The sequence below is a fragment of the Syngnathus leptorhynchus genome, chromosome 17 (genome assembly GCF_054491065.1).
Source record: "Syngnathus leptorhynchus isolate UIUO chromosome 17, UIUO_Slep, whole genome shotgun sequence".
In the NCBI taxonomy this organism is placed as follows: domain Eukaryota; kingdom Metazoa; phylum Chordata; class Actinopteri; order Syngnathiformes; family Syngnathidae; genus Syngnathus; species Syngnathus leptorhynchus.
The window spans coordinates 7,046,539-7,057,686 of NC_141211.1; the positions used below are offsets into that span (position 1 = coordinate 7,046,539).

Sequence of the window (11,148 nt, forward strand, 5' to 3'; positions counted from 1 at the left end):
TAATGGCCATTTTTGACATTTCAATGACATTCTTCAGAATGGAAGTGGACCAAACCATTTTTCTGAAAGTGTAGAAATTCTACCCCCCCCCCCAACTCAAAAAATATAATTCGAATTTACCTGATCATTCCAAACAAAGGCATATCAATGCCAAGGAAATATCTCCGACACAGAGGGATTGCAGCTCTTGTCGACGCTGTTGGAACAAAAAAAAAGCTGCAAGGTTTGTGGCTGCCATTGCTGCCTGTAGTCTAACGCTTGCTCCAGCCAGCAAACGTGAACAAGTAGTGTTGTGACTCCACCACTAATCAAGTGAGTTGAGAGGATGTGTGTGAAAGAATCAGACCAGTATCTTGAACAGCCATTCTAATATTTTTTCACCTAAATTTAAATTGCATAGGGGGCTTAAATGAATGAATGTGAGTTGTTGCAAGAATCTAAATGGATAGAATGAATTTGAACTCCGTGATTGATTATATGGAAATTTGAAGGCCCCGTTATGAACAATACTCAGTACTATTTCTATCCATTTACATTCCAAATGTGCAAGTCTTCCAAGTGGCACATATTCATCATGTTGTTGGCTACAGGAGAAAGAAATGGAGAAACAAAGACTCCTTTACCAACAGTCCAGGCTTCACAATCGTGGAGCCGCAGAGATGGTCCTGCAGATGATCAGCGCCTGCAAAGGTGGACCTCCTCTGTCCGTCACTTTCTTACCGAATGTTGATTCACAATGCTAAGCTCATGATTTGCTCGTGTAGGCGAGACAGGCCCGATGGTGTCTACAACCCTCAAATTGGGTATCTCCATTCTTAATGGTGGGAATAGTGAGGTTCAACGGGTAAGCTCTTCTTTACATTCAACATCGCCTCATTGAATTCATTCAAATGTGCACTTTTTGTTGCTCGTTCCCAGAAAATGCTGGAGTACCTGAGGGATAAAAAAGACGTTGGCTTCTTTTTGAGTGTCCAAGCCTTGATGCAAACATGCAGGTTTGAATGCAAATCATTTTTCATCAGTGTGCAGATTGTAGGCATACTTTGCTCGTATTGTCCACAGTGTTCTGGATCTGAATGCTTTTGAGAGGCAGAACAAAGCTGAGGGCCTGGGTATGGTCTCGGAGGAGGGCAGCAGTAAGTCTCCTTCTCCTCCTAATTGCATTTTTGTCAAGGAGGCAAATCTCCATTAAGAATATACTGTCTAATCATATTGGGAAAAATTACAGCAGAATTCTGCACCGCCGTGTTGTGTGGAGGGATGGATACAAATGTAGTACATGCTCATGGCATGAGTCATGAAGAACAACTAGACTATCTAATGGCATCTGATACAGCATGTTTTATTAAAAAAAAAAAAAATCTGCCTTTATAAGGCTAATATTCACTTTTTGGTTGTGAGTGCCGGAGAATTATTATTATTATTATTATTATTATTATTGCATCAAGGAAAAGTGTTTCTGTCCCTAATGGTATTTGATCATCTTTGGATGCCAAATTTAATTTGAAATTTATCAGCAAAACTTCAAATCTATGAAAAAAATTAAAGAAAAAAAAGCATGATTAGAATGGCCAATAAACAAACACTGTTAGTTAGATAATCAATTTATTCATGTAATTTCCCAATGAAGCTGAATTCTGACTTACATAACATGCTTAGTGGCATCAAAAAAAGAAAAAATATCCAGCAAGCATCTCAGTCGAAGCGCCATTCAATTGATGCACAAGTTTACACTGAAGGTTAAGCCCGTAATCATCTTACATCAATGCCGTGCACATGATTATTTTTTTTCACATGAGGACATTGCAATTTCTGTGCAACACCATCAAAAAATATTAAAAAAACAACACACATGGACATCATGTGGCATTCAATTTACCGAATCTTCGTTAATTGAATGATTTGTTGCCTAACCTAAAAGAAAACATCATTAATACTTGAATAAGTGTTAATGAATTCAATATTTTTGGGGTTTCTCTGCTAGTCACCAGTCACCAGCAGTTGACTTCTCATCAAATCGTGGGATTTGATTTCAAATGTCGTGGGGTTGTTGTTGATCTCCCTCCTCCTCATCTCCACACTGATCCTCTCTCCCTATCCCCACCATCACTGCCACCTCTCCCCCGTCCGTCCTTTCATGGTCCTCAGAGTTGAGCACAGATCGGGGTAAATCATCGTTTCTCCATCTGCCCCCCCCCCCCCCCCCTTCACCTCCCCCCTTCTACTTAACACTGCATAAAAGATGATTGAATGGATGTCACTCATGTTTATAGCTTGCACCTTTCTGTGTTCATGCTAACATCTGCTTGAATTTGTGCAGCATTTGTTCGTCGGGTGACACCTAACTACATCCTGGTACGGGTTCTCATGACAGCATCGTAGGATTTTGAGCAGAACCAAAGCTGGCTTCTAAAGCTGGTGTACAAATGATCTGATATTGCGATAAATGATGGCAACATTTCTTACAATCCAATGATATCAATGACAATTCAATGACAATTTCCTACCAAGTGAGAACTCGTTGCATCACGAGTAGCAATGTTGTTAACTTCACGTACACATCGTCAATTACTTTTTTTGGTTCAAACCACATTGTTAGCTTGCTGTACATTCCAGGCAAAGCTCAACTTCAAAATATCCTTTCTCTGATTTAGATGAGAAGGTCATGGCAGATGACGAGTTCACCTGTGACCTCTTCCGCTTCTTGCAGCTGCTCTGCGAAGGTCACAATAACGGTGAGCGTGGGAAATATTCCTTTGTTATTATTACAGCATTGTGAGGTGTTATTAAAATAACCCGCATCCTGTTTGCAGACTTTCAGAACTACTTAAGGACACAGATAGGAAGTACAACAACCATTAACATCATCATCTGTACAGTCGATTACCTGCTCAGACTCCAGGTTTCAAAATATAACTGTTCATATTTGACTTTTTATTCTTAAATCAAGAAATGTCACGAGATGTCATTATTATGTCTTTTTTTTTTTTCTCTCTGTGAAGGAATCAATTAGTGACTTCTATTGGTACTACTCTGGCAAGGATATCATTGATGAGCCAGGAAAGAAGAATTTCTCCAAAGCAATGACAGTCGCCAAACAGATTTTTAACAGTCTAACTGAATATATTCAGGTTAAACCCTAAAAAAAAAAGACTCATTTGCATACTTTTTGTGCGCCTCCTTTGTATAAAGTGAAGCTTTCTCTCGTCAGGGCCCGTGCACAGGTAACCAGCAGTCCCTGGCCCACAGCAGGCTGTGGGACGCCATCGTGGGCTTCCTTCACGTCTTTGCTCACATGATGATGAAATTGGCTCAGGTATGCTCTTGTCACTTGCTCTTAGTAAAAATGAAGGATGCTCACTTTTTTTCTGATCGATGCCAGTATGAGTACCCAAAATGCATCTTGAAATTCTCCCTGTAATGTTTATGATGTAATGTTTCTCATGCTTCTCAAATGGTCTCCTTTTTGTAAATCCAGTATTTTTTATCTAGCCCCTGGATAATATCTCATTATTTTTGTCAAGTGTACTCAATGTTGTGCCCACAAGTACCTCGATCATATGGCAGGATGGTGTGTCACGTGTTCTGTGTGCTGCTAGTGGTTGTTTGCTAGGCTAGAGCTTTCTGAGTACGTTCCATGACAAACCCAAGCTCGGCAGATGTCTGTATGACTAAACGTAGATGGAAATCAGTCGTTAGGACTTGCTCAAGAATAAATAATAAAATCAATGATGGCTGTACGTATTGCATTTAACTGCTTAAGTGTCAGCATCTTGTTGTGCATGCAGCTCACTGTCACACTCTCATGGCTGTCAAAGGGTCACTTGAATACAACCATTGCAGCCATTGTTGATGTTATTAATTAAACAAACGGGATTTTATCTTCATTTCACTGGTTCTTTTATCACAAACAAGATATTTTAGGTTGCATTACCTGACATGTTTCAGCTTGTACTGCGGAAGTACAAGCCGAAACATCTCAGGTAATGCAACCTAAAATATCTTGTTTGTGATAAAAGAACCAGTGAAGTGATTGACAAGTAAAAACAAAATGACTTAGTACAAGGATTTTATCTCATTTTAATCAAGCGTAGTTACATATTTTAAGATTACAACCCAAAACAGCATTTCCCATCATGTTCCTATATGTTTCTTTTTTTTTTTTTTTGCAACTGCAAATAAGGACTTCATGAAAATGTGCACTTATTTTTTTTTAAATAATCAAATTTTCAAAAGAGAAGCACTTTTTTTTCATTTTCACATGAATTGCATCATCCACCGATAGTTTCTTGACTCTCATTCTAAATTATTTTACATGACTTCAAGATCAAGATGACTGCACTCCTGTGTTTTGCACTCCATTACTTAATGTGCTGAAAATGTTCAACATACGTACTTTCTAACCTTTAAATTCAACCAGTAGTTCAAGTAGCAGCAATGATGTTAGGAATTAAACTGTACATTGCTGCGATTGTTGTTCCAACTATAATTCCAAATATATACTATATATATTTTATATTTCTATAAATATATACATATATTTATATATTTATTCCATGCACTATATATATATATATATATAAATATATAAATATATAAATTCATGTCTTTTTCTTTCCATGCACTAGAATGTTTTACTTGCATAAAGACTGAATCTTTTTATTGGTTATTTAGATCATCTTCTACATGTAAAGTATGTATTCACTTTTTATATCATAATGTGTTGTTTTATTCTGCCGCATCGGTTTCACCTCTCCGGCTCATAATTTTTTTTTAATACACCTGCTTTAAAAAAAGGGATCTTTGTGGAATTTTAAGATTTGAATACAATTAAGCACCATTGATTAGAACTATCGCTTTCCCCCCCCAATTATAAATGTATCATCTGCAGATCGCATGTTGCACTGCAGATCATAAAGTCTTGAGTGGTGGTTGACGGAAAGGTCTTCAAGAACCATCACACAAGACTAAATCAAGTCCCACTGACGCACTTTTCTAGACAAATGTGGCATTCACCAACGTATGTTTTCTTAGGAACACAACAGAGAATACGTAACATACACTGAGGTTTGTCATGATTGTAAACAAATAATTGCTTGTTGCATTTTCTGTGATTCGTATAACAATTTAGGACAACAAAGCAGGCGACTACAAACCTCCCCGAGAAAATGACTGACTTTTAACCACCACTCTTCCAATCTATGTTTTTAATACATTTTATTATTCTGCTGTTGCAAGACACCTTTTAATGAAATATTCGCTCGGTGTGTGTTCACAATTTAACAAGCTTTGCATTCATGTCGTCATTGGACGTGTCTATATTAACTTGCTGGACAATGCTTTTTATTTGTGCTGTGATGTTGTGGCGTCTTCTTTGACCTTAACTCCACTTGAGTGCGGCAAATATTTGTACTCCTTCAGCAATGGGGCACTTTTATTGTCAGATAATTCTTCATAATAACTGTGGAGGAGTTAAACCTTTTGTTTTTGCTTCTCCCTTCCCAGTGGCTGCATCTCCTTCAGTAATTCTCCTCCTAATGTGTTTGAAAAAGATGTAGCCTGTTTTTGTATGATTGCAGGATTCGAGCCAGATTGGTCTGCTAAAGGAGCTTCTGGACCTGCAGAAAGACATGGTGGTCATGTTGCTTTCACTCTTGGAGGGTAAATAGTACAAATTTTTTTTCAGGTTAGTCATACATTTGTCAAATCTTTGTTTTATTGGGTCACTCAGGGAACGTGGTGAATGGCACCATTGCCCGTCAGATGGTGGACATGCTTGTGGAGTCATCCAGCAACGTGGAGATGATCCTAAAGTTCTTCGATATGTTCCTCAAACTGAAAGACATCGTGGCTTCCGACGCCTTCCAAGATTACATCACGGACCCACGGGGGCTTATCTCCAAGAAGGACTTCCAGAAGGCCATGGACAGCCAGAAGCAGTACACACCGTCAGAGATCCAGTTCCTTCTGTCTTGCTCGGAGGCGGATGAAAACGATATGATCAACTATGAGGAATATGCCAGTCGCTTTCAGGAGCCCGCCAAGGACATTGGGTTCAACATCGCCGTGCTCCTCACCAACTTGTCTGAGCACGTTCCCCACGACACCCGGTTGCAGAACTTCCTGGAACAAGCCGAGAGCGTGCAGAATTACTTCCGCCCCTTCCTGGGCCGTATCGAGATCATGGGCGCTAGTCGCAAGATTGAGCGCATCTACTTTGAGATCAGCGAGGTCAACCGCAGACAATGGGAGATGCCTCAAGTCCGAGAGTCCAAGCGGCAGTTCATCTTTGACGTCGTCAACGAGGGCGGCGAGTCTGAGAAAATGGAGATGTTTGTCAACTTCTGCGAGGACACCATCTTTGAGATGAATATCGCCTCGCAGATTTCTGAGCAGGAAGAAGAGGAGAAAGGCGAGGAGGAGGAGGAGGGAGAGGAACAAGCAGGGGAGGGAGGGACAGGAGCAGTTGTCGGAGCGGGAGAAGAGGAGGCTAACGGCGAGGAGGCGCCGCCGGAGTCCAGCTCAGCCTTTGTGGACTTCATCAACAGCGTGTTGAGCTTCTTCAGCATTTTCACCTTCCGTAATCTCCGCCGGCAATATCGCCGTGTGAGGAAGATGACCTTGAAAGAAATTGTGGTGGCCCTATCTACCTTCTTCTGGACCATCCTCATGAGCATCCTGCACTTCATCTACAACGTATGCAAAGGTTTCTTTATGATTATCTGGCACGCCCTGTTCGGAGGCGGTTTAGTGGAGGGAGCTAAAAATATCACGGTGACAGAGATTTTGGCCAGCATGCCAGATCCGACGCAGGATGATGTGCACGGCGATGGACCGGGGGAACCCGGAGTAGGGGAGGAACAAGACACGGGCGGGGTTACCGACACTGGGGAAACCGGTAGTGGGGAAGAGGAAGAGGAGGATACCCAGGAGAAGGAAGGAGGAAGGGTTCCTGGTATCGATGCCCCTGGCGGTCTTGGTGACATGGGGGTCGAGGCCCCGGTTGAGCCGCCAACCCCTGAAGGAACGCCCATAACAAAGAGGAAAATGGTTGGTTGGTTGGTTGGTTGGTTGGTGCTTTTATCAATGAATGTTAAAGCTCTGGAAAGGTTTGTGACTACTTTTTGTGTCTTCTATCACAGCAGCCAGAAGAAGCCGATGGTAGCCAGAAGCCTCCAGAGCCGGCACCTGTTGAGGAAGCGCCCCCAGAACCAGAGAAGGCCGAGTATAGCGTTACATTTCATTGTCTCCACACCTCCATGAAAATTAATTAAATTGGACCCCATTTTACATCCAATTTGTGTTTGTATCACACACTACACAACAAGGAAATGCTAACAAACACACAAATAGCTATTTTTAAAAAATTGGATGGTGGTAATAATCACAGTTTTGTGTTTTTAGTGTTGAAAGTGGAGAGAAAGCAGAGAAAGAATCTGAGAGTCGTGGCAAAGTGTATGACGAACCCAAGAAATCTGCTGTGAAAAAAGAGAAGAAGCCCAAGAAAGGAGGGGGATTCCAAATCTGGACTGAGCTGGAAACACAGAGGAATAAATTCATGGTGATTTTTTTTTTCCATTTCCTCATATCATTGATAGGCACTTCCTCATTATTTCATCATATTGATTGATGCATTGTTCTGTTTTGGTGTGGAAAATGGATGGATGACTAATTCAACTTTTCTCTCTCCTTCATAGAACTACCTTTCCAGAAACTTCTACAACCTGCGATTTCTGGCTCTCTTCCTCGCTTTTGCATTGAACTTCATTCTGCTCTTCTACAAGGTGAGTTTATTGAGTTTTTGTAACGATTTAGATAAAAAAAAAATTCTTAAAAACCTGTAAATATAATAACGTTGTCTGCCTGGTGCAGGTGTCTGAAAGCCCGCCTGAGGACGAAGACATGGAGGGATCCGGTCTGGCGGAGGGAAGTGGGTTCTTCGAAGGCTCCGGTCTCTTTGAGGGTTCTGGAGATGAAGGCGATGGGTCTGGAATGAGTGACGGGGATGAGGATGAAGAAGACGTGCCACTGTATTTCTATTTAGAGGAGAGCACCGGCTACATGCAGCCTACATTGTCCTTCCTTGCCATTCTTCACACCGTCATCTCCTTCATCTGCATTATTGGCTACAACTGCCTCAAAGTAGGCGCAACTTAGCTGCTGTCTTCGATTTGATGACACGGAATGGTTCCATAACGTCATTTTTGCTTTTTTTCTTTCCATTTCAGATTCCACTGGTAATCTTCAAACGGGAAAAGGAACTTGCAAGAAAGCTGGAGTTTGACGGGCTCTACATTACTGAGCAGCCAGAGGATGAAGACATCAAGGGCCAGTGGGATCGATTGGTTCTAAATACGCCGTATGTTGGAAAGCACAAATATAGATTCATATCTTAAAATGATCAATCACTCATTTTTCTTGCCCTTCTTACAGCTCTTTCCCAAACAACTATTGGGATAAGTTTGTCAAACGAAAGGTGAGTTGATTTGCTTTGTTGTTAAAATGCATGTGTGAACTTTTTGCGAGACTTTAATGTGTGTCTGCAGGTTTTGGATAAATACGGAGACATTTATGGACGGGAAAGAATCGCTGAACTTCTGGGTGTTGACTTAGCGTCATTGGATGTGAGTCAGCAGCACGAAAAGAAACAAGAGGGATCGGACAACTCAACATTTGCATGGTGGGCAAATGAGATCAAATATTTCTGATGGTACAAGTAATAATGACGATGTGCCTTAATTGTGTGTTTGTCTTTTCAGGGCGACTGCCGTTGACGCCAAATACCAGATTTGGAAGTTTGGCGTAGTGTTCACGGACGGCGTAAGCACAATGTTGTTGTTTTTTTTACTTTCAGGTCATACTTTATATCTGTGCTTTATTTTTTTTTTAAACATTGCGAGTTCTTCAGTTGAGCAAACTCAATAACTTTATTTCATTGCTTTTTATTGAAGATGCCCAAGCACCAAAATTCCACATTGAAATCCATCTGCTCTTTTTTTTCCCAGACCTTCCTTTACTTGTGTTGGTACCTGATTATGTCCCTACTTGGCCACTACAACAACTTCTTCTTTGCTTGCCATCTGCTGGACATTGCCATGGGTGTCAAGACCCTCCGCACCATTCTTTCCTCAGTGACACATAATGGAAAACAGGCGAGTCACAATAAAAATATTTTCTCCACTTTGTTTACCAGTTGTGTGTTTGAAGACATCTGCTGTATTTTGGTGCTAACTGGGCTCCTTATGTCCTTCTAGCTGATGATGACAGTGGGCCTGCTGGCAGTGGTGGTGTACCTCTACACGGTGGTAGCCTTCAACTTCTTCCGCAAGTTTTACAACAAAAGCGAAGACGAGGACGAGCCCGATATGAAATGTGACGACATGATGACCGTGAGTATCTCGTGGAGCTACAATCAACAGTACTCCTCAGACATGTGTAAAATGTGTTTTTTTTCCTACAGTGCTACCTGTTCCACATGTATGTGGGCGTACGCGCTGGCGGAGGCATCGGAGATGAGATCGAGGATCCCGCCGGAGACGAATATGAGTTATACCGAGTGGTCTTTGACATCACTTTCTTCTTCTTTGTCATCGTCATCCTGTTGGCTATCATCCAGGGTAAAACAATCTCAATTTACCGGACAACACATTAGTTACACTTTGATAGAACTCAAACCGACTGCACCTCTTAACTTAATAAACGTATCATTCAACAAATACGTAGCTGATAGTGTCACTCAAAAAAGGATTTATTTATTTATTTATGTATGTATTTATTTATGTATTTATTTATTTATTCGTTTATTTATTTGTGCATTTATATATTTATGTATTTATTTCTTTTTATTATTTTATTTTATTTTTCTTATTTTTCCATTTATTTGATTTTTTTGTACATATAATGACAAATGTTTGTGTGCGCATTTACTGCAGGTTTGATTATTGATGCATTTGGAGAGCTCAGAGATCAACAAGAGCAGGTTAAAGAAGACATGGAAGTATGTTCATGAACTATTATGACTCCTTTGTGCTAGTTATCGATACCATATGTGTCTTAACTACTTTTTGTTGTTGATGTACAGACTAAATGCTTCATATGCGGCATTGGGAGTGATTACTTTGATACAACACCACATGGATTTGAGACTCACACACTAGATGAGCACAACCTGGCCAATTATATGTGAGTGTCGTGTATGTGCGCATGTGTGTGAAAATGTACATGTGTGCAATGAAGAAGCATTTAAATCCCTTCCAGGTTCTTCTTAATGTATCTTATCAACAAAGATGAGACCGAGCACACTGGACAGGTGAGCACTATTCCTTTTTTTTTTTTTTTTTTTTTTCATGATATTGTTCTAATTTTAGCCTATTTGGCAACCGGCATCAACTTTGCCTTATATTCTAATCCTCGGCTCTTTCTTTATTATGTTAGGAGTCTTATGTGTGGAAAATGTACCAAGAGCGATGCTGGGACTTCTTCCCTGCCGGAGACTGTTTCCGAAAACAATATGAAGATCAGCTGTCTTAGTCTTGAAGTACAAAACGTTTTATTTTTGTGGATTATTCTGACATAAAAATGTCACACCATTCATTAGAACCCCAAAAATGTGTGTGCAATTACTATTTATTTTTTAAATCCACACATTATGTTCAGATATTATTTATTGGCTTGAATATGCATTTGTTTTCTTTGTAGATGTAGATTATTGAATTCTTCTCAAATGGTGATGAATGAATTCTCTGTGGTTGAAATGCTGGTTGATGTATCTGCATCTCATCAGATTAAAAATAGCACTTTTTCATGTGTTTCTTTTCATCATCATTGAAAGTGATGTCAATGCCTCAGCAGCGGGTGGCTTTGGATGAGAAACCAGCTGATGAGGCTTTCGTGCCTTTAGCCTCTCTAGCCTAAAACGGAACTGTAATTACATCATCACAACACTGTACACGCTCACCAGCTGCTTGGTCAGCTACAATTTAATGAGATCCAATACAAGAGCTCCATTGAGGTTTGATGTTGGATTTGAGAAAGTGTGTCAGAAAGGCTTGAGGTCTGGGTTCTGGTTCTGCCACACCAGACTCATCCAAGAAAAACTTAAGGGACCTCGATATGTGTGTGCTAGGTCATAGTTGTGCTGCTATTGAA

The 11,148-nt window shown here is 40.5% G+C and overlaps 1 protein-coding gene across 3 annotated transcripts in view; it reads left to right on the forward strand.

Annotated features, from left to right (window-relative positions):
* Window positions 1–10,753, forward strand: part of LOC147043503 (ryanodine receptor 1-like) — a 33,708-nt gene extending 22,955 nt beyond the window's left edge. Inside the window, exons 81-107 of one of the 3 annotated variants that reach the window (XM_085935316.1) lie at window positions 591–690; window positions 765–844; window positions 919–995; window positions 1,063–1,136; window positions 2,149–2,166; window positions 2,655–2,735; window positions 2,814–2,902; window positions 3,003–3,131; window positions 3,212–3,316; window positions 5,035–5,067; window positions 5,580–5,661; window positions 5,732–7,050; window positions 7,143–7,225; window positions 7,405–7,561; window positions 7,698–7,784; window positions 7,873–8,142; window positions 8,229–8,359; window positions 8,434–8,476; window positions 8,547–8,680; window positions 8,760–8,820; window positions 9,006–9,152; window positions 9,255–9,389; window positions 9,461–9,617; window positions 9,933–9,997; window positions 10,082–10,182; window positions 10,258–10,309; window positions 10,435–10,753. In XM_085935316.1, coding sequence (XP_085791442.1) covers window positions 591–690; window positions 765–844; window positions 919–995; window positions 1,063–1,136; window positions 2,149–2,166; window positions 2,655–2,735; window positions 2,814–2,902; window positions 3,003–3,131; window positions 3,212–3,316; window positions 5,035–5,067; window positions 5,580–5,661; window positions 5,732–7,050; window positions 7,143–7,225; window positions 7,405–7,561; window positions 7,698–7,784; window positions 7,873–8,142; window positions 8,229–8,359; window positions 8,434–8,476; window positions 8,547–8,680; window positions 8,760–8,820; window positions 9,006–9,152; window positions 9,255–9,389; window positions 9,461–9,617; window positions 9,933–9,997; window positions 10,082–10,182; window positions 10,258–10,309; window positions 10,435–10,530 — 3,906 coding nt within the window. In that variant the 3' untranslated portion in view covers window positions 10,531–10,753. The remainder of the gene's footprint in view (window positions 1–590; window positions 691–764; window positions 845–918; window positions 996–1,062; window positions 1,137–2,148; window positions 2,167–2,654; window positions 2,736–2,813; window positions 2,903–3,002; window positions 3,132–3,211; window positions 3,317–5,034; window positions 5,068–5,579; window positions 5,662–5,731; window positions 7,051–7,142; window positions 7,226–7,404; window positions 7,562–7,697; window positions 7,785–7,872; window positions 8,143–8,228; window positions 8,360–8,433; window positions 8,477–8,546; window positions 8,681–8,759; window positions 8,821–9,005; window positions 9,153–9,254; window positions 9,390–9,460; window positions 9,618–9,932; window positions 9,998–10,081; window positions 10,183–10,257; window positions 10,310–10,434) is intronic. The other 2 variants (XM_085935315.1, XM_085935319.1) reach the window with 2 other exon arrangements.
* The last annotated feature ends 395 nt before the right edge of the window (window positions 10,754–11,148 follow it).